This window comes from Drosophila obscura, unplaced genomic scaffold (genome assembly GCF_018151105.1).
Source record: "Drosophila obscura isolate BZ-5 IFL unplaced genomic scaffold, ASM1815110v1 contig_4, whole genome shotgun sequence".
NCBI classification, from domain to species: Eukaryota; Metazoa; Arthropoda; class Insecta; order Diptera; family Drosophilidae; genus Drosophila; species Drosophila obscura.
Window position 1 is genome coordinate 3483521 of NW_024542828.1, and position 23455 is coordinate 3506975.

At 46.1% G+C, this 23455-nt stretch overlaps 2 protein-coding genes across 7 annotated transcripts in view; both read left to right on the forward strand.

The window, feature by feature from the left end:
- The window catches only part of LOC111072286, a 61464-nt gene extending 38634 nt beyond the window's left edge, over window positions 1–22830 (forward strand). For 5 of the 6 annotated variants that reach the window (XM_022364038.2, XM_022364081.2, XM_022364047.2 and 2 more), the window contains exons 6-15: window positions 6882–6992; window positions 7096–7975; window positions 18487–18577; window positions 18635–19647; window positions 19706–19882; window positions 19938–20130; window positions 20190–20454; window positions 20519–20696; window positions 20788–20799; window positions 20874–22830. In XM_022364038.2, the coding sequence (XP_022219730.2) occupies window positions 6882–6992; window positions 7096–7975; window positions 18487–18577; window positions 18635–19647; window positions 19706–19882; window positions 19938–20130; window positions 20190–20454; window positions 20519–20696; window positions 20788–20799; window positions 20874–21999 (4046 nt within the window). In that variant the 3' untranslated portion in view covers window positions 22000–22830. The remainder of the gene's footprint in view (window positions 1–6881; window positions 6993–7095; window positions 7976–18486; window positions 18578–18634; window positions 19648–19705; window positions 19883–19937; window positions 20131–20189; window positions 20455–20518; window positions 20697–20787; window positions 20800–20873) is intronic. The other variant, XM_022364090.2, reaches the window with a different exon arrangement.
- LOC111072331 (trichohyalin) lies at window positions 4583–6494 on the forward strand. The gene has a single exon (XM_022364113.2). The coding sequence runs from the start codon at window positions 4708–4710 to the stop codon at window positions 6289–6291; it is 1584 nt and encodes a 527-aa protein (XP_022219805.1). The 5' UTR covers window positions 4583–4707; the 3' UTR covers window positions 6292–6494.
- Window positions 22831–23455: the final 625 nt, after the last annotated feature.

Below are 23455 nucleotides of genomic sequence, written 5' to 3' on the forward strand. Positions count from 1 at the left end.
AGTGTTTAACAATTAACGTGATGGGCTCTGGGCTCTGGGCCCTGGGCCTGGACTGGACTTACAGCCACGCCCCATTAACATTGCTGATGGGAATGCCTGGCTTTTTTATGACAGCATAATTAGGGGGAGAGTTCTGCTGCTGTCCAAGCAGCATTTATGATTTGTTTTACACTAAGTGACAGCTAATGGAGTTGGCGACCATAAAAAAGTGGCCATATGCCAGAGCTTTTCCATTTCCACTGATTGGTTTGACTTGACATTGACTTTGGCTGAAGAGACAAGACAAAAATTGCAATCTTTATTGGAGATCTTTATGGCAATACAAAATAAGAAATCTCTGATGACGAAGTCGGGTGGATCGCCCCCTCCATCCCATCCAACCCAATCAATTCAACTATGGGCAAAAGTTTCTGTTCAAAGATTATATCTCTGCTGCATTATGTAAATTGTGTGTATAGCAAAAGCAATTTGCAACTTTAATTGCATTTCAATGGACTGCAGCAACTTTTACCCAACCCAACCCAACCCATTCCATTCCATTCCATTGCATCCCATCCTTCCCACAATCGAGCAACCGTGCAACAATGCGGGAAAACTGTCAAGAGTACAGCTGCAAAGTATGCTATAAGTTTTCCACTCTACGCCCCACACACACACATGCACACAACACAGACAGAAAACACGGATACACACACATGGATATATAAAATAAACTTAATTATATTTAAGTTTTTATGCTGCCTGTCGCTGTCATGATAAGGTGTCTGCCACCTCGAAAATGTTGCAATTAAATAAAGAGAGAGAGTGTGTGGCATATCTTATGCGGCAGAGTAAATTATGGCTTCATTTTTAAGGCCAACGCCACCCTCCTCGGAAACGTGGAAATGTGCGAATAATTTTAAATAATATTTGTACAACTTTTCGGTAGAGGCTTTTGGGTTAAGTTGTATGCCATATCCTTTAATGGAACTTTCAACATGTACGGGGGCCAGCTGAGGCCATCTGTAATGTGTGCAAGTGGTTTTTGATGAAGGGACAAGTTTATGATGAGCATTTAATGGCCAGCGGTCAGATGGTGAGTGTGTAGAGTGGAACATGTGGCCTGACTTTCGAGCATTAGAGTGTGTGCTCTGTCTGAAATATCCCTGATAACTTATTTTCTGTTTAATCCTCCATGAAGTCAGTCTGTTTTAAAATTCAAAAAACTTGTTCCTCGATATTTTTAAAGAGAACTCATCCTCCATGCTTAAGTGCAATCAGGAATAATTTTCCTTTGACAGGAGTTGCTTTCACAAAAATTAAGCACTTCAATGTTTTCTATATAAACTACTTAATTCACAAAAAAATAAATATGTAATATTATGTATCCAAGATATCTGAAAATCGTTGTTTGAAATCTGCTAGGGCTTGCTACTCCCATTCTCATCATCTGCTAACCCTTCATAAACCGTATAAGGACATCCCGATCTGTTTCCCATAAATTTTAAAGCCAAGCAACAGCAGCGTTGACATCATCTCTTCTTGGCATACGCCTATGCAAATGATATAGCGTATACGCCACGTGTGACATGTGTTGATTACATTTCAGAGAGAAGGAGCAAAACAGCAGCAGCAGAGGCAGCAGCAGCAGCGGCACTGCACTGCATGTGGCTTCGTTTAGATAAATGAATGCGGGTCCAGTCAGCGCCCCGCAATCTGCTACAATTTCCACAGCACTTTCCACCAATCCATTCCTCTGGGGACTTTCTCTCTCGCCGCCCTACCACTCTGCGCCATTCTATTTTATGGTTTTGGCCAATTTATTTACCTGCCCGAGCATTTATTTGTGCTTCTGTATATTTTCAGCCAATTTTTTGTTGCTTACATTTTCCGATTTCGGTGCAGTGTCCAAAAAAATATTCAAGAAGAAATAACTTTCTAACTATGTAACCCTAACGGAGGGGAAAAGCGCAGCACGTCGCATTTATTTCGTTTACCCGCTGGAAATTTTTGATGTGCGGCAAAGTGTAGAGGAGGAGGCGGAGTAGGGTACTCTGGGTTGGGGGCTGGTGGTATGCTGTGGGTTCTGTTGTATTATGGATTTTCCAATGCATTTTTTACTCTTTACCTATTTTCTTTGAGCACTTTTTTCGTGTGTGTGTTTGCACGTCTTTTTACCTTTTATACCCTTACAAGGGGTATAAAGATAATTATTCGATTTTTGTAAGAAGAAAGTATTTGCCAACCTTTGGGGTAGGTACTCAAGATCAGATCATTCTTTAGTCATGTGATCACATTGTTATAATACCACCTATTGATCCGATAGTGCATCTAAAGCTTCGGTTTTCGATTCAAATATACCTTTTTCTGTTTTTATGAGGCGTTTCGGGGATGCTGAGGTTGGGTGCTGGAAGAGTTGATTGTAAATAACAACGCCTGGCTGACCAGACTCGCTGGCAACCCATACTCGCACAAGCAAATGCTGTGGACTTAAAAGCACTATGCATACATGGATATAATCAAAGGTACACATGTGAGGCACACACACACAGACATACAGTCACTAACACTGGCACAGCTCCGAGTGAACGCGCCGCAATTTAAATTTTGAGTCGGGCGCATGAATATTTAAATGCATAAAAATTAGCTAAGAGTGAATCGAATAAAAGATACCCAGTGGGAACTATAGCTCTTGGAATTAAAATATAAAAAAATGGTTAGAAATGAGAAGAGAAAATATATAACAACAAGGAACAAAATATTCTATAGAATAATAATAGTAATTTCAACAATTATTTCCATAATAAATGGTTGGGATATTGGGACTCCATATTTTTTCTTTTCCATTTCTTAATTAAAAAAACATGTTTAGCACTATGTAATTTATTTAAATTATTATTTAGCATTTTTATTTATTTATTCTAACATTTATTTGTGTATTTTCCGATATTTAGTATTTTTTTTATTTATTTGTAATATATTTAATAAAACGTGTATATTTTAGTTAGTCTCGAATAGAACATACGGTTTAACTCGTTGAGAGCTCAGTACAAAAAGCACAAATGCAAATATGAGCATGAAGAGCACTCATCTGTATGTGTGTGCATTATGTGCAAAGGAGAGAGAGCTTATGTGTGTCCAATGCATCTACGTATGTGTGTGTGTGTGTGCAACAGACAACAGACAACGTTAACTATGCGCTTTTGCTACTTGCTACCTACGAGTAAAGTGAGCCTTGGCCATGCCCAAAGCATGCCGAGGAATTAACCACAGTGAATGGTTCACTGAATCCCAGGCACAGATGGCACAACCATAATAAAGTAAGAAATTCCATCATGGTGAAGAGCAGCTCTCTACATTAATCAGAAACAGTATCCTGCCTTCAGGCCTCGCAACAGCGGAAGAGCGTAACAGCTGCAATGGCTTATCAGGCACTCACTCACACAAAATGGTTGTCTCTGCCCTGGCAGTTATTACATTTTATTATCGTTCGCGGGGGAGCGCTATGCAAATCGCCCTGAAATATTCCTGCCGCCTGAAACTTTGTCTTGAATATGGAATCGTAAGGCAAGGCCAAGAAACACACACAAAAATAAAAAAGGAAATCCCAGCCAGACATCCCATACGACGTATGACTGAGGCGAAGGCTGCATCTTCCTCTCCGCTTGGTGTTTCTCCGCAGAGCTGCGTAATTGCACAGTTTTGCACTTGGGCAAACATGCACTTCCATGCCAATCGCATAGGCGAAGGAGCCGGCCCACACTGCGAAGCTCAGCCATAAAGTTTTTGGCCAGTGCAGGCAGGATCTTAGGTGCTGTGCTCTGAGGCTCGCAGGCAGGCAGGCAGACTCCGGCTTCTTTTCCTGTTCCTTTTTCTGTTCACGTGGAACAGCTGGCCAAGTGTTTTGGCAAGTTTTTCCAGCTCACATCTCAGTTAATTAGCGTGTTGTCAGCTGCATTGCTAATTGAGTTGATAGAGCGACGCAAGAGAGCGAGAGAAAAGTGACGGGGAAAACTGCCTAAGGCGCTTCCAAGCTCCCACAAGATTTTCCTTTTTGCTTTTTTCCCACAGAGAACGACACTACCCGTTCACGTCAGTTCTAATTAAATTTCATGCTCACACAACGCTGAACAATTGCACAAAATGACACGTTTGACAACGCTGCGTATGCGTAATGTCATATTAGCTTTTCGTCAGAAAATTATAGCACGCATACCTCCGACCTCCCAGACAGCATTCTCCTCCACTCTACGTGTGAAATTCCATAAATTATGTTCAGAAATCTGCACATTGAGCATGATAATGCAGCAAAATCTATTGGCGGCTTGGTGTTTATGGGCTTTGCATTTGCTTTCATGATCTATGGAACACTTTGGCCCAGAGACCATAAGACAGTTTAATGGAGCCTCTGGGGCCCATTGAGAGGTGCATTCTGTGTGTTGTTTGTCTTGTGGATTCCACCATTGAGTGGCCCATTAATCATGCAGATTTTGATGGGAAAAGAGCTTTGGTGGAGAGAGCTATTCGGGCTACCTTTTTTGTATATTAAAGATAGATTTTGAATCCGTTTTCCTTTGACTTTCCCTTCCGTAACTGTCCCCCTACCTACCTAAACTCATTCCGGAACGAAACGTAGACACAACCTGAGAAATTCAGATTACTTTCATTAGTTTTTTTTACATTCTAAATATACTTTTGGGCTATATATTATTCGATTGTGCCGTCACCATGCAAGAGTCGGGTCATGGCCAGGAGCACTTCCAGTTCATTCAGCGAACGGATCGTAAGAGTTTGCATTGCCAAATTGGTTTGTTGGTCAACAAGGCCAAGGAAGTTCGCGCCCAGGAGCTGAACGAGCGCAGTCTTCGCTTGAAGAATATTCTCGAGGCGGAGGACAAGCTCTACGAGGAGGAGTTCTCGAATACGGTGAAGAATCGCATCGATCAGGACATCAAGGACCGCAAGGAGCATCTGCATGCCATCAAGGAGGAGCACTTCAAGGTGCAGAACAAGTTCCTCGAGGACAAACGCGTTCAACAGGTGATGCTCAACTGCTACGAGATACGCGAGGCGCTGCGTCACCAGGACCTGCTCGAGACGAAAATCATCCAGGAGGAGCAGATCCTCGAGAATCAACGCAGGAAGCGGCGCGAGTGCGAGCAGGAGAAATTCTGGCTGGAGCTGAACCGCAGACGCTGGGAGGACTACGATTGCGCCCAGAAGTTCGAGGACGAGCGACGCGAGAAGATTAAGGGGCAGGTGAAGCACGTCCTGGCCATCCAAATGCTCGACAATGCCGAGAAGCTTGCGCGTGAGGATGAGGAGAAGCGCGAAGAGGCACGCGCCCTCAACGAAATACTCGAGGAGATACGTCTCGAGGAATTCGACAAGGCCCACCAGCCTGCTCCCCCCAAGAATCTGGCCTACCGGGACGAGCTTCTGAAGGAGATCCATCGCCGCAAGTGCGCCAAGTTGGCCATTTGGGAGGCCGACAAAGCCGAGCATGCCGCCTTCTGTCGCGAAACGGAGCGCCTGGAGGCGGAGGCCAGGGAGAAGATTGCCCAATCCAAGCTGGACTTCAATCGTGCCACCCACGAGTATCTGGCCTATGTGCGACGCATGCACGCCCTCGAGTTGGGCATCGAGAAGATGTTGGACGATCGCACGGCCGATCTGTACAAGGTGGACATCTGCACCAAGAACAACATTGCGGAGATGACGCGTCTGAAGCGGGAGGAGGCAGCCCGCTGCCATGAGATTCTCAAGCTGCAGATTTGCGAAGAGGCCGAGCGACGTCTACGCCTGGAGGCCGAAGTGCGGGAGAACAAAATGCCCGAGAATCGTTTCGTCCATGCGGAGGTCACCCACGCAATGAAATACTGCCAGCAGCTGCGGCATCGTGCCGCTCTGGATGCCCAGGTCACCGAAATGAAACGCCTCCAGGCGGAGGAGAACGCTTACTTCGAGAGCCAGCTGCGGGAGGCCGTCGATGATCCGATCGCGTGCATGAAACTGGCCAAAGAGTACCTGGAGAATGGCACCGACTATCTGCGCGCCCATCCCAACTGGCGGATCATGGCCTGTGATCCCAACAAATATGTGCCACGGGCACCCCTCACCGAGCAGCAGTACAAGGCTCGCCTCGACAATGCCAACCTGGACAAGTGTCGCAGACATTGCAGCTTTATGCCTCTGAAGGGTTGCGATTTGCCGCCCGAGCAGCCCCGCCAGAAGCCCGAAACGGCAGCCGCCGAACCGCCAAAGAAGCCACAGCGCCCGGGCTTCAGAAATTGTCACTGCAAGTTCTATTAATTTCGTACTTTCTTCTCTTTAAATTGTGTTGAAAGTTAGTTGGATTTCTATTCTTCTATTTTTCATGATGCACACGATACACATCTATAAATGATTGTTTCTGCCTGTAAGCCCCATGAAATACCGAGGTACAGGTGGTAATAATTGTATATAAATGTATATCGCATTGATATCTATGCTTAATAAATTCAGTTAAAACCTTCCTTGGATATCTTTCTCTCTTAAACATGTTGGGTTCGCTTTATCAACTCCTTAGTTGACCTTTCAAGCGCTGCTGACATTTGCATAAGCCAAGCCACACACACAAAAACCCCTCAAAACAGAGCTCATTATGAAACCAGAACGAGTGCCAAGCCTCAGCCTAAAACTGGGTCTACCACTGCCATGCCAAATTATAAACCCAATAAAAGGTTACCAAAACTACAGAGAAACATCAGATGTAGCCATGGAACAAAACCAGAACAGTACCGAGAACAGGGAACAGACACATGACACCAACAGCAACACTTTACGTGCCACAAAAACGCAATTTAATTTCGACAGCATATCTCTATCGCTCCGTGTCTCTCTCTCTCACTCTCTGTTTGCAGATGACAATTGGGGCCTAGGACTGGCCATTGCGGCCAACTTGCATGTACCATATCGCATTGAAATTGGCAGGACAGTACGTGACCTGCATGGCCAGGATAAGCCAGGCAAAGGTGAGTACATACCCAAAAAAGACAAAAAAAAACCACTGCCAACTGGCTACTGGGTGGCTACTACTGTTGACGGGCTCATTGCATTTGGGGTTTCGACTTTCAGCAATTATTATCACGGCCCCACTGAACGATGACAGTACGCTCCGTTTGCTGGCCAGCATGGAAAAGGTGGAAGCGGAGGTGGAGGTGGAGGTGGAGGATGTGGATGCGGCGCCTCCAACCAAACTGCATACGAAAATACTGCTCATCGATATGGTGGCCAACTCATTGAATGTCGAGCATCGTTTCTACAAATATCTGGCCCGCCTTCGCCGCCGCAGTCGCCACCCACCGCCACCACTGCAGCAGATGGTGGTGGGTGGTGGGAACTCGAGCTCCGTTTCGGGACTGGTCACCAGCAATCTGTTGGTGCTGACGCTGCTAAGCGATAAGCATCGACACTTTCTGAATGCCGCCGGTCTGATGGGCACAATGCAGAATTTTCGGATGCCACCAAAGGGAGATGACGGCTCGACCGGTGGAACCCCCACTGGCTCCGAGGTCCATCACAATGCCAGTGTGAACGAACTTTACCCTTACATAAAGCTCTTTCCCCTCTACGATCTGATTGTCACGCACATTGCCACAGCAGCAGCGTCGGCGGCGGCGTCGGACCAAGTGAATGCCAGTCGAACGGAAGCCATTCCCAAATATGATTTCATAGTGCTGGACATTGTGCGGGATGCCAGCAGCTACAAATGGCGGCCGCTGCTCATCCTGGAGTGGAGTGACAGGAGAAGGATGGTGAATGGTGGAGGTGCTGCTGCTGGTGCAGCCGACTCTTACATCACCCATTCCGTGCAACCGGGCTACGATGAATGGCTGCTGGTGAGCAGCGTCCAATTGTGGCATTGCGGTGCCATCTGTTGGACCATCGTTGCCATCTGTGTGGGCCTCCTGATGATCATTGTGGCAGGCAGTGTGGCCGCCGGAATAGCCCTGAGGTGAGAGTCTTGATTTATATTTAGCCATCATAATGGGGCAGCATTAAGCACACAAATCTTAAGTGGAAATTCGCATGAATTCGTAATCCGGAACACGCTCCGTTCCAAATTCAAGATGAAACAGAGAGGAGACTTCTGGGGCGTAATTAAGATTCGGTTTTTCCAGCAAACAGAAAACTTTTCCCTCGCCTGCAAAATAATCAATTAGCACGCGCCCCAAAAAGGCTGCCAGCCAGCCAGCCAGCCAACCCCACTCGTTCATATTTTCTGTAAATTCCTTATCCAATCCTTATCCCACGCAATGGATGGCCCAAGCCCACCAATATCCATTGAATTGGGCATAAAATATATATTTTTGCGCGTGGCAATTTCCATTTTCATCTCGCTGCTTCGCTTTTCCTGCTACTCCCCCAAACCCTTTGAATGCTAATTGCTTTACATTGCCCCACATCAAAAAATAGTAGTTTCGTGTTGTGCCAGCGAATAAAATGTAATTAAATTTCGCTTTCAAATTTATTAGCCACGATGATCCCCATCTGCCCTCTAAAGCCAATAATTTGGGTTTAGAATCCAATGAAATACATATTCGTATTGTGTGTATTTCTCATTTGGTAGAGAATTCTTTTGGAGGCAAAAACAAAGTTCAAAGGAATAAATTAAGTGCCTGTGTCATGGGTTTTTCCTAGCCTTTATATATCATGCCCAATACTAAAGAGTGAACTACTCTGAAACTCAGAATTCTGTAGAACTCGGATGGGTCGATTCAACCCTCAACGGGACCCTAGACAACCAGCAATTTGGGGGCCCTCCTTTTTTTCACGCCCCTCATTTTTTCATTTGAAATAAAAACTTAGATTATTTTGTATTCTCTTGTTAATTTTCAGTGGCTTTATAATTTTTTATTTATTATTTGGTATTAGTTTTTTTTTTTTCAAAAAGATGTTCTGTTAACATTTGAATCGGTGGGGCCCCTTGAATCGTGGGACCTAATCAACTGCCTATGGGTTAATCCGTCCCTCGATCTCTGTAAAGGAAGAGGAAGCCACTTACTCCTAATCAATTCCAGGTGCTCCAAAGATGGCTGCACTTCATCTAAGTAAAGTGTTGCCCAAACCCACTTTAATTGATCCCAAGACGTCGCCACTTGGCTTTTGATTGCTTTGAAGCCACACTTGAATATTTGGTATACGGCTAATTATCATGAACCACAGCAGTCGAACATGATTTATGCAGGCAGGGCCCAAAGTCAAGGGCCGTCAGCATGCATCACTGATTATATATCCAAACAGTTAATGTCAAATTCAAATTGGTCAGTCTGTCGCCTGATTGAAATCATGTACAAGTTAACACATATTACAAGTTATCGCACCCCCTTAACTTCATCATCTTGCGCCACCCCACACATAACATCTTGCAGCGCTCAGTTCAGAAAGCTGACACAGCACTGACGCTGTTGTGGGCCGTCCCTCACTCCATTGGCCAACGGCCGTCGCCTGATTCTAGCGGATGTGCTGTGGTCAGCGAATTCCATTCTTGCATGAATGGTTCGCGAGCGGGGGATCTGGGAGTTAAGTTTAGTTTAAGATTTTACAAATAAACGAACGGTTCGTTCACTTCTACTCCGACACATGTCGTAAAACATTTATTAACTTGATTATATCGTTGAGCCTTAAGGGCCAGCGAAATAGAGGGCAGTCACCCTCTCAACGTAATCTCCATAAGAAGACCCAGTTGCCAAACGGCAACCACCGCCCCCCGCTACAAGAGCGGGACACGGGAATCCGATCGCTGCCGCCGGAGCCGCAGCTCGGACCAACACCAATTCAAGCCACCTCCCCCCGCTACCAGAGCGGGCCACCGGAAGCCGATCGCTGCCGCCGGAGCCTACGCACCGGACCGCAGCTAGGACTAACATAGATTAAAGATAATTGGCGCCCAACGGGATTGGAAATATCCTAAGAGAATCCACGTCCCCAAAAGATAAAACCATGTAAGTGACTGTTCGCAAAAGATAATAGATTTTGAAAAAAGTAAAAGAGAGAAAGAAAAATAAAAAATTAAAAAGATTTTTTTTCCATATATAAAAAGAAAATAATATAAATATAATAAATTTAAATATCTGACAGTGCAAGTGTGAACGTCACGCAATACAATAAGTTTTTGTTTTGAAACCGAATGAGTGCATCTGTGTGGTTAAATAAATGATCGCCCGAGTTTGTTCATTTGATATCTTGCTGTGTGGTTTGATTTTTTCTCAGTAATTGCCCATGAATTGGAGTTATAGGGAACAAAAAGTACAGTCCGATAGTGACGAAAGCTTAGACCTAGGGTATCGCCCCCCACAGCCGAAACAAAATCGGTCAGAAATGGATGCAGGAATGATAAAAGCATTGGTAGACGGCGCGATCGCCAACGCCCTCGCCGAACAAGAACGGCGTTTAACACAGGATTTCAGCAGTGAAATCCAAAGAATGAGGAATCAAGTGAATGCCCTAACTATAGAAACCCCTCAAGTAGAAACCTTTAAAAGAGTGACCATCGACCCTAACATAAAGTGCGAAGTTAAGTTAGACATTGTGAAATCGGTGCCGACCTTTAGCGGAAACCATGAGGAATATGTGTCGTGGAGGCAATCTGCCGTAGATGCATACGAAGTCTTTAAAATTTATGTAGGTAGCCAGGCACACTACGAGGCTGTGGCCATTTTGAAAAACAAAATTTGCGGTACCGCGCGAGCGCTACTCACGTCCCACAATACCGTGTTAAATTTTGATGCAATTCTGGCCAGGCTAGATTGCACATACGCGGACAAAACGTCCCTACGCGTACTACGTCAGAATCTGGAAATGGTTCGACAAGGTGACGCCGACCTTATGGCATACTATGACGAAGTCGAGAGGAAACTCACGCTCGTCACGAACAAAATAGTCATGTCCCGTAATGCGGACACGGCAACCATCCTGAATAAGGAGGTTAGGGACGACGCCCTCCACGCATTTATTGCAGGGCTCAAACGGCCGCTCAAATCACTGGTGCTGCCAGCACAGCCCAAAGACCTCCCGTCCGCGCTAGCGATAGCGCGGGAAGCCGAAAATAGCATTGAAAGAAGTGCATTCGCGGCATCCTACGCAAAAGCGATAAAGGACAAATCTATTGTTTACGAGGGCAACAAACGCAACAATAAATTTCAAGGCAAGCAATGGAAAGGTGAGGATAAAAATCCACACTTCATTCCTAAGCAAGGCCAAGGCAAGCCGCAAGAGGACAACCTCTGGCCAAAGCGCGGGGATACCGAAATTATTGACCAGAATAAAGTGCAGCCTATGGAGGTAGACCCTTCATTATCCAAATTTAGGCAGGACACAAGCTGGGGAAAGCCTCAAAGTAATAACAATTACAAAAGGCCGAATTCGTCCCAGCGTCAATCGGGGCAGAGACGCCAACGGGTAAATAACATAGTGCAGCAGGCCTATAACCAGGAAGAACAAGAGTACTCGAATACAGCCGAGGCCGCAGTCGCCGAGATCGACGAAGAAAACGACCCGACCGGCAACGACTTGCTTAATTTTTTAGACAGCGCTCCCAATTGCCGTTCGTCGAGCGACAATTGGCGGGCAAAACACTAAAAATTCTAATCGACACCGGAGCGGCAAAAAATTACGTGAAGCCCATAAAGGAGCTAAAGAACGTAACTGCTGCTGACTCCCCCTTCACAGTGAGCTCAATACATGGCTCCAGTGAAGTAAGAAATAAGTGCATAATGTGCATTTTCGGGCTAAAAGCCCCATTTTTTTTGTTGAACACGCTAAATACGTTTGATGCCATTATAGGTTCCGATTCACTAACGCGAGCGGGAGCGGCATTAAACCTGCGCGACAAAACAATCAAATACGGAAACGTAACGGAACAGCTTCAGTTCCACGAATGCGACAGTGTAAATTTCACCCAAGTCGACGACCTAACGGTCCCAAATGCGGTAAAAGCCGAATTTAAGAAAATGATACTGAAGAGAATTAGAGTTTTCTCGACCTCTAGCGAGGCGCTTCCCTTTAACACCTCAGTTATCGCCACCATTCGAACCGAGAGTAATGAACCAGTCTACTCTAAATTGTATCCCTACCCATGGGAGCAGCAGACTTCGTGAACAAAGAAGTCAAAGAACTACTGAAAGACGGAATAATCAGGCCATCTAGGTCACCGTATAACAGTCCGATTTGGGTCGTAGACAAGAAAAAGACCGACTCCAACGGCAACAGGAAGAAACGGCTGGTAATCGACTTCAGGAAACTGAACGAGCGAACTATCGCCGACCGATACCCTATGCCTAGCATACCCATGATTTTAGCAAATTTGGGAAAGGCAAGGTTTTTTACCACCCTAGATCTGAAATCAGGGTACCACCAAATATATATGGCGGAAAAAGACCGGGAAAAAACTTCGTTTTCAATAAACGGAGGAAAATACGAATTCTGTCGCTTGCCCTTCGGACTTAAAAATGCGGGAAGCATTTTCCAAAGGGCAATCGACGACGTTCTACGCGAACAGATTGGGAAAACATGTTATGTCTATGTAGACGACGTAATAATTTTTTCCGAAAACGAAAAAGACCATGTCAGACACATCGACACGGTACTGAAATGCCTGTGCGAAGCTAACATGAGGGTGGCCCCGGAAAAGACAAAGTTCTTCAGAGAAAGTGTTGAATTCTTAGGCTTCATAGTGACCAGGGGCGGAGCCAAGACAGACCCAGAGAAGGTGAGGGCGATAAAGGAATACGCTGAACCAAAAACGCTGTTCAGCCTCAGGTCATTCCTCGGGTTAGCAAGCTACTATAGGAGCTTTGTCAAAGACTTCGCGGCAATAGCAAGACCCCTAACTGCCATACTCAAAGGAGAAAATGGCACGGTCAGCAAGCACATGTCAAAGAAAGTTTCGGTTCAGTTCGATGAAACGCAACGCGACGCTTTCGGCCGCCTGCGAAACATACTGGCTTCAGAGGATGTCGTACTAACGTACCCAGACTTTAAACTGCCTTTCGACCTAACCACCGATGCCTCAGCAAGCGGCATCGGAGCGGTGCTTTCCCAAAATGGCAGACCAATAACAATGGTGTCGCGCACACTTAAAGATTGCGAGCTGAACTACGCCACAAATGAGAGGGAACTACTAGCCATCGTTTGGGCCATAGGGAAACTACAAAATTACTTATACGGTACTAAGGAGATACGAATCTTCACTGATCACCAGCCCCTGACCTTCGCCGTGTCTGAAAAAAACACAAACGCGAAAATTAAACGGTGGAAAGCCTTTATAGAGGAACACAACGCTAAAATTTTCTATAAACCAGGGAAGGAAAACTACGTCGCCGACGCTTTGTCCCGACAAAACATTAATAACTTACAGGACGAGCCACAGTCAGACGCGGCCACTATGCACAGCGAGCTTTCACTGACCTACACAGTGGAGACCACCGATAAGCCTCTAAATTGTTTCAGAAACCAGATAATTCTGGAAGAAGCAAGCCAGCCGCTACGGCGGAACTTCATTATCTTCGGCGGGAAAACCCGCCACATAATCCATTTTAATAACAGAGACTCCCTGATCGAATCAGTAAAAGAGATGGTCAACCCGAATGTCGTGAATGCAATTCACTGCGACCTTCCAACTTTAGCCTCCCTCCAACACGACCTAGTGCTGAGGTTTCCGGCAACCAAATTTTGGCATTGCAAAAATTTCGTGAACGACATCACAGATGCAAGCGAACAAGTGGAAATAACCACAACAGAACACAATCGTGCCCATAGGGCTGCGCAGGAAAACGTTAAGCAGATCCTCCGGGACTACTATTTCCCAAAGATGACGAAGCTCGCCAATGAAGTAGTCATAAACTGTAAAGTATGCACCAAAGCAAAGTATAATAGACACCCTAAAAAACAAGAGCTAGGAGTGACCCCAATTCCGTCGTATGCAGGAGAAATGCTGCACATCGACATCTTCTCTACAGATAAAAAACTCTTCTTGACCTGCATTGACAAATTCTCAAAATTTGCCATTGTGCAACCCCTAGCTTCCAGGGCAATAGTGGAAGTACGTGCCCCCATCTTGCAATTGATGAACTTCTACCCGAATACCAAGACCATATATTGCGACAACGAAGCCGCCTTTAGTTCCGAGACAATTACGTCTCTGTTAAAAAGCCAATACGGAGTTGATGTAGTTAACGCACCTCCTCTTCATAGTAGCTCCAACGGGCAGGTAGAGAGGTTTCACAGTACCTTGGCAGAGATTGCAAGATGCATAAAGATCGACAAAAAAATCGACGATACAATCGAACTAATCATGCGTGCCACGGTAGAATACAACAAAACGTTGCATTCGGTCATAGACGAGAGGCCGGTTGAAGCAGTTCATACCAACAACAAAGATCTTAAGTTGACAATTAAAGCCAAAATCGACAAGGCACAAAAGGACAACCTCGGCAGGATTAACCCCGGTAGACAAAACAGAGTCTTCGAAGTAGGTGAAAAAGTATACCCAAAGAATAACAGGAGGTTAGGAAACAAGCTAACCCCGTTGTACACGGAAGAACGGGTGCAGGCAGATCTGGGAACATCTGTCCTCATTAGAGGGAGGGTGGTCCATAAGGACAATTTGAGATAATCAAACAACAATTACTACAAATCTGATTATCACTCCCACAAGTTGGCCGCGATACTCCTCGTACTCCTTACCACAACAAATGCGCGGATTACCGACTTTTCCCAGGCGAACTACATTCCGGTACGGGACGGAGATGTGTTGGTGTGGGAACAAAGAAGCTGGGTGAGGCACTCGACAAATCTGACCGAGTTAGGGAACATCATAGATGATACTGCAAAAATGTCCGAGTTATTTCCCCAATCACATATGCGAAAGCTGTTAGAAGTAGATATAGAACACGCGAAGAACATATTGTCCGCCCTAATGATACACCATAGAATGGCAAGAAGCCTAGACTTCTTGGGAACAGCACTCAAAGTTGTTGCGGGTACCCCTGATGCATCAGACCTCGAAAGAATCAAATTAACAGAAGCTCAACTTATAGAGTCAAACAATAGACAGGCAGTGATCAACACAGAGGCACAGAGACAAATCAATTTGCTCACCGACACGGTTAACAAAATATTGAAAGAAAAACAAGGTGATCTGGTAGACACCGCTCACCTATATGAAACATTACTAGCAAGAAATAGAATGCCTATCTCAGAAATCCAGAACTTGATGCTGACCATCACACTTGCCAAGTCAAACATAATAAACCCTATCATATTCAATCATAACGACCTAAAGTCTATCTTTAACGAACAGCTCACGGAGGTCCCCATAGTTAGTCTTATGGATGTATCTAGAATTAAGATTTTTCAATCCAATATTGTTATCCATGTCTTAGTTGAGTATCCTAGGATTAAAAGTAGATGTAAGAAAATCCTAATTTTTCCCGTGGCGCGCAACAACACCGTGCTACAACTACAAGACAATGTTGTAGCAGAATGCGAAGAGGGGATCCTGGCGGTAACCGAATGCGTCGCCACCAACTTTGCGACATTCTGCAAGCAGGCCGCACACAGCACTTGCGCCCGCGAGATACACGCCGGAGGCGCAGCCTCATGCCGCACACAACCGAGCCACCTGGAGCCCGTCACACTGGTGGACGATGGCATAATCATCATCAACGGGCGGCCGGCGAGGGTCAGCGTGGACAACGGACCTCTAGTAACAACAAGAGGGGCTAATCTCGTTACATTTGAGAGCAAAGCCACAATAAACGACACCACATACGTGAATCTCAACGGAGCCGTGAGCAAGGTACCAGGCACCGCGGCTTCCCCCCTACTCACCATAATAGGGCACGACGAAGTCCTCAGCCTACCACTCTTGCGACGGATGAACGAACACAACATTCAAGTTATAGAAGAGCTAAGGAATGATGTGACATCCGGCGGATCACCCAAGATCTGGTTTGCGGCAGGAGTAGCCGTCAGTTTCGCGCTTTGTGGCTTGATGCTTTTACACCATTACTGGAGTCGGAGAACCTCCACACTCAGGCTCCAGAATGTCATCAAGGAGATTGGCATCCCCGAGGACAGGGATCACCCAAGGGGGAGTAGTTAACACATATTACAAGTTATCGCACCCCCTTAACTTCATCATCTTGCGCCACCCCACACATAACATCTTGCAGCGCTCAGTTCAGAAAGCTGACACAGCACTGACGCTGTTGTGGGCCGTCCCTCACTCCATTGGCCAACGGCCGTCGCCTGATTCTAGCGGATGTGCTGTGGTCAGCGAATTCCATTCTTGCATGAATGGTTCGCGAGCGGGGGATCTGGGAGTTAAGTTTAGTTTAAGATTTTACAAATAAACGAACGGTTCGTTCACTTCTACTCCGACACATGTCGTAAAACATTTATTAACTTGATTATATCGTTGAGCCTTAAGGGCCAGCGAAATAGAGGGCAGTCACCCTCTCAACGTAATCTCCATAAGAAGACCCAGTTGCCAAACGGCAACCACCGCCCCCCGCTACAAGAGCGGGACACGGGAATCCGATCGCTGCCGCCGGAGCCGCAGCTCGGACCAACACCAATTCAAGCCACCTCCCCCCGCTACCAGAGCGGGCCACCGGAAGCCGATCGCTGCCGCCGGAGCCTACGCACCGGACCGCAGCTAGGACTAACATAGATTAAAGATAATTTACATACATACGTGAAAATCAATAGCCAACCGCAAGCTTCACTCACACGACTACGCAACCCACTCAGTAGCCTCTCACTCTGGCAATAGTCGAACCGTTAAAACAAGCATTTAATTAATTAATTACATTCATCAAAGCGTAGAACAGGTGGCCACACACACAGGTGTGCAACTGTCCGGCAGCTGACATCTATGCAGTAGAAAAAAAAGAAACAAATCATTTACCATTTGACATGCCAACGACAACATTTCCCTGTTTGGGGCTATCCGAGCTGTCAGCCCTAGACCACATCCTGTTATCCCATCATCATGCTCGCTCTCTCTCTGTTTCTCATTAACTGAAAAGCGTTCGCTTTAAACTAGTTAGCACACAACTTTAAACCGCAACAATCAGAGATGCTTTTTTTTTCTCCCATCCACGCTAAAATGCAACTCATGAAGTTTTAATTAGCGCGAGAGAGAAGCAAAAAACAGAAAAGGACAAACAGGAAGCAAATGGCTGCTGGCTAGCCAGCTGAGACGAGGCATTAGATATCCTTTTGTATATCCATTGTTTCCATGGGCGATTCATTTTTGATTAAAATTTGTTTGTCGAGGGCTTAGCCTATGGAACAAACAACTTTTTGCTCACTAAGAGTGGTTTATCGTCCTGAGTCCGCAGTTGATCAAGTGCACCTCGTTTTACAGGGTAGTTTACATTTTTAAAGGGCGCCAAAAGAGAATCCAACGGATAGCCGGACAAGGCCGTTCATGGGCACACCTGTACCAGAAACATTAAGCGGAAACAGGGGGAAATATAGAAGTACAAAAAAAAGTTACTCCGCAACAACGTGGCTTAAATACCCTCGGGGTCTACCATTTGACAAAGTGTTTGCAATAATCCGCGGCATGAAAAATGCAAAAAATATACAAAATAAAGAAAGCGAAAGTAGCACAGAAATAGAAAGGGTTATGGAAGGGGAGACCTACCTTATATATTTGCTCCTCTTCTCTCCTTTTATTGATTGATCTATGTATGACCTTGCTTAACCTCTTTTTGCATTAATCCCTGAATCGTTGTCAACACATACACACACAAAACTTTGCGCCTAGTTAAGCCCCAAAAAGTTCTGCCATAAATGGAAGGGCAAAAAAAAAACTAAATTCAATGCCAGCTTCCGTTTGTCTTTTTTGGGTGAGATGAGGTTGGCTGCGGGGGGTGGGGTAGAGTTGGGGGAAATCTAGTTAACAACCGGTACACGTGTGGCCGAAAAGAGTTTTTGTCTGCCCTACTTAGGTTGTAGCCCATTAATGCCCCTTAATACACTTAACCCGGACTTGACTTGACTTTGGGGCCGCGTGGACCAACACAAACTTCTGGCATAACAATTGCTGCATGAATTTGCGGTTTACCCGCCTCCATCTGGCCCCATACATCCAGCCAGGAAGTGGACCGGCACAAAACTGTTAGGTGTAACTAAGAATGTGGTAGTAAAAAGTTTTTATAGTCCCAACCGCAACGATCCAAAGGTCTGAGTCTGATGTCTGTGGGTTTGTTGGGTTAATGGATGCAGATTGCATTGGCCGAGGGGCTGAAGGAGGAGCAGAAGGTGTGTCCAGCCAAAGAGGGAAGAGGAGAAAGTGTGTGCTTGATTGGATGCTAGAGCTAATTGAACCCTCCGCTGCTGCTGCTGCTGCTGCTGCTAAGTAGTTCTTCAGCTTTGTTTAAACAACTTAAACAGGTGTCAGTTGTCAGATGGCTCTTCCTTGTGTAATTCTTAAACTTATTATTCCTCCAGAAACTATTTCCTGCGACAGCGTCTCTCCAAGGGACCCAACAAGATTGTTCTATCCGCCAGTGACTTTGTCTTCCCAGTGGATTCGCGAAGGGTAAGCCAAACTAAGACTCTTTGGGAGCAGAGCACCAAACTGTATGCATCCTTCCAGGTGGATGAGGGCATTGAGGCCATGCTCTGCTGTTGGCTGCAGCAGCTCCAGGAGTTTGGCGGCCCCGAAGTGGACAAACCCGATCTGCTCAAGGGCTCCATTGGATCGTTGAAGAACCTGGGATTTGTGATACCCGGAGCAGCAGCATCCACGGGTGCTGTGGGTAGTTCCACAGCGACAACGGTGAACGGAAAGCGACTCTCCTCCGCCACGGGTAGTCTGGCCAGGCACAATCCCGCACATCTGGACATGAGAGCACGCTACAACGGGGATCTGGTGCAGTTGAAGGAGATTCATATGAATGGTTCCCCAGAGCTGCGTTCCAAGGCAATGGATCTGCTGGTGATGGCCCATGGACTGAGGCACGAGAATATCAATCCGCTGATTGGCTGGCTCTCGGATCCGAATCGCACGGCCATGGTGTTTGACTATTGCTCTCGGGGATCGCTGCAGGATGTGCTCATCATGGATGAGATCAAGCTGGACTGGTCCTTCCGCCTCAGCCTACTCACGGACCTGGTCAGAGGCATGCGTTACCTACACACCTCGCCGCTGCGCGTTCATGGCGCCCTCACCTCTCGCAACTGTGTGGTGGATGCCCGTTGGGTGCTTAAGATCACCGACTATGGCCTCAATTCCTTCTACGAGGCTCAGGCCCTGCCACTGATGCCACGCAGCGCCAAGGAGCTGCTCTGGACAGCGCCCGAGCTGCTGCGTCTCATGAAGCAGCACGAGCAGCAGCATCTGCATCACCACCAGCACCACGGACGCATTCAGTTTGGCACACAGCTGGGGGATGTCTACTCCTTTGGCATCATCATGCAGGAGGTTGTAGTGCGCGGGGAGCCCTACTGCATGCTCTCCCTCTCCCCGGAGGATATCATTGCAAAGATCAAGAAGCCACCGCCACTGATACGTCCCTCCGTCTCAAAGGGTGCCGCTCCGCCCGAAGCCATCAATATCATGCGTCAGTGCTGGGCCGAACAGCCAGATATGCGACCAGATTTCAATTCGTAAGTGGCCATTGGCCTCTAGCAGCCTTCTCTGACTAAAATATTCCTTTGTTTGCAGCGTTTATGAGCGCTTTAAGATGCTAAATCATGGTCGAAAGGTGAACTTTGTGGACACCATGTTCCAGATGCTGGAGAAGTACTCGAATAATCTGGAGGAGCTGATACGAGAGCGCACCGATCAATTGGATATTGAAAGAAAGAAGACTGAACAGCTGCTGAATCGCATGTTGCCAAGGTGCGTGTCGCGTTCCCATTTATGCTTCTATTTTTTACGCTTTTTCCGTACCTAGTTCTGTGGCTGAAAAACTCAAAATGGGCTTGGGCGTGGATCCCGAAGAGTTCTCCGATGTGACCATATACTTTAGCGATATTGTTGGTTTTACAACAATTGCCGCGCACTGCAGTCCCGTGCAGGTTGTCGATTTACTGAACGATCTCTACACGATATTTGATGCCACCATAAATGCTTATAATGTGTACAAGGTGGGTCTTTCCTCGGGGAATTATAACACTCGAGTAATTATAAATCTCTTGCTGCTTAGGTGGAGACCATTGGGGATGCCTATATGGTGGTGAGTGGACTGCCCGTTAAGATACCCGATCATGCCGAACAGATAGCCACCATGGCCTTGGATCTGCTGCATCAGAGCGGTCGCTTCAATGTCAAGCATCTGCCTGGTGTGCCTCTCCAGCTGCGCATTGGCCTGCACACAGGTCCCTGCTGTGCCGGTGTGGTGGGCCTCACCATGCCGCGTTACTGTCTCTTTGGCGATACCGTCAACACAGCCTCCAGAATGGAATCTACAGGTATTTGGAGCTCTACTTGCGTTAGTTTGCATAACTTATGGGTTTCTCTGGTGCCCCACAAAAGGTTCCTCTTGGCGCATACACATGTCACAGGAGACGCGAGATCGCCTGGAGGTGCGTGGTGGCTATGCCATAGAGCCGCGTGGCCTCATCGATATCAAAGGCAAGGGCATGATGAGCACCTTCTGGCTGCTGGGCAAGAAGGGCTTTGATAAGCCACTGCCAGCACCACCGCCAATTGGGTGAGTATAAATCAATGGAAGACTCTTCTTAAACCTCTTTAAAAACTTGAAACTATTAACTCTTCTCAAAACTAAACCCTGCTTTCCCTAGGGAGTCGCATGGGTAGGTCAACAAATGCTTAAAACCCTCTACTTTGACCCCTTAATAATCCACTATAATTGACTGCACCCCCACAGCTTGGATGAGTCCCTCATCCGGAACTCCATCACCCTCAAGGCGCAGGCCAATAAATCCCGCACGAGCACAAATCCCTCATCATCGCAAAGCTCCTCGCTGGCTGGGGAATCTGTGGAGGTGAAAGTGGAGATAACGCCGCCAGCCAATTCGGATATGGCATCCGTGGGACATCTGCCCAATTCGTATTCGCTGGACTCCAATTCCACCAACACGATCAGTCCGAATGCCACACTCTGTCCGGAGTTTCCCGGCAAGGCGACGCCCAGCAGCACGAGTCCACAGAGCCGTAAGCTGTCCGAACTAACGCCGGATAATCTATTGAATCCGAACAGCTTCAATCGGCTGCCCAACTCCACAGGCGGCTCCAGTTCGCGGCTGTACAAGAAGATCGAGGAGATGATGGACCTCAGTTCGCCCTACAACCACTACAAGTGTCTCAGTCCCAGCGAGAGCAACCTGACCCAATTCTACGATGGCAAGTATCTGTACGGCAATGCGGGGGCCTGTCACGGCATTGGGCCGGCTGGCGTGGCCAGTGGACCGGGCAGCGGTGGTGGCGGCGGCTCGATGGGCGGCAGTACGGCGAAATTTGATAGCAAACCCAACTCCACTCGCCTGCTGCGTCGCCAGTTCAGTCTCGATCGTGACGACCAGCAGGCGAAGGGAGAGCAACTGCATCAGCACTCACTGCAGGCCACCAACTACGCGGCCTTGGTGAGTGCCAGCAAGAGCTCGATGCTGGACATTCCCCTCATCCATGACATGACATCGCGCAGTCCCAAGGGCACACTGACGCGCGCCCACAAACAGAACTCATCGTCGATTACCCAGGATCTGGAGAAGATCGAGGAGATTCCGCTATCGCCGGCCTCGTCGCAGCATCACAGCAGCCTTGACAGCAATCTCAATCGTAGTCCGCCCTCCACACTGGAGGCGCAGTCACCGCCGCTGCCGCCCCTGGCACTGAGTCCGCCCCTCCTGTCGGCCCCCACATCGCCAGCGCCATCCCGTACCCTCAATGGCATCTATGCCCACAGTCCCAATAACAACAACAGCCCCAACAATGGCAGCCCCAATGCTGCCCCAGAGCTGACCCTGAATGTGGAGCAGCTCTTGAGCAGATAGAGCACAATCTAAACAACAACAACAAAAAGCAAGCTTTAGGTCCTCAAGAAGGCCAAAAAAATAAACCCGATTTGAGTGTACGAATACGAATGAATCTGAGTGTGAATAAGAATGAGAGTGAAAGTGAATGAGTTGAGTTGAGTTGAGTGGCAAGTGTTGTGATGTGGAAAGCAAAGTACCTCGGATGCATGCAAACTTGCAAACAGCTGCAAAATGAAAGTACAATTTAGTTGAGGATTATTAATACCCATCAATGTCCATTGTTCCATAGAATGAATTCCATAGAAAGAACCTCAAACTCAGTCTCAATGAGTGCCAAAAATCTAAACCAAAAATCTAAAGCCAAAAATCTGAATATCTGAATATCTGAATAATCAAATGCATCTGAAACTTCTCACTGACTGTCTCTCGTAATCAAAATAAAACAAAAAGAAATAACTATTATATATCTGATCTGATCTCTGATGTAAACTTTCGGGCTGTTTCTCTGTTCCACTTGCATGGGTTTTTCAATTACAAAACACTAAACATTAGCATATTAAAATATACACATATAAATAAATAAATACATATATATTATATACATACATGACGATGTTCCTTTTTCGAGAATCAAAGAAAATAATTAGAAAATTGAATTCAGTCACAGAATATTTAGTGTATTCCATACATAAAACATATTTACGAGTATCGTATAAGTATTTGCGCGTACGTGAATTTAGTTTTCTAAAGACAATCGTTGTTACTTTTAAAATGAAATTAAATGAAATGAAATATATAGAAATCTAAACTATATTGTAGAAAGGATAAGAACCGAAAAGAATCGTTTGTCGTCTCACTGTCTACTGTCTACTGTCTAATGATATATTTAATATAATTATAATATAGTATATTTTGTAACCGCTCCTTAGTGTTATCGGATTGTAAACTACTCTCATCAACCAGTGCATGCGTGTGGATGTATATCTATTCCGGGATTGAGGAAATCAACCTTAAATATCAGTTCTAATATAACATAAGATCTCTAGCTAAAATTCAAGAGGAATATAATTCAAAACTAACCCCACAAACACAGAAACACAAACAACTTTTATAACTAACCCAGAAAAAAACTAGCATAACTATAAGTATATGTGTAAAGCCCATCTAATTTATCAACATTATGGTTTCCTGTTCTCCATTTGGTTGCATCTCAAATAATATTCTGCTCAAATTTGTGACAATTACGATGTCAATTATGCCGAAAGCCCCGGAATATAAAAACCAGTTGGAAAATCCAAATAACCATTAAATATATGTACTCCTACTATACTATCATCATTTTCCCTTGTGTCATTCATTTTATGTGTTAATTAAGACCACACTTTTGTGAACTGTCAATTTGTTTGTTCAGGTTTTTCATTTATTTTATTTGAAATTTGAAATTCATTCACTGCTCTCACCTGAATCAACAAAT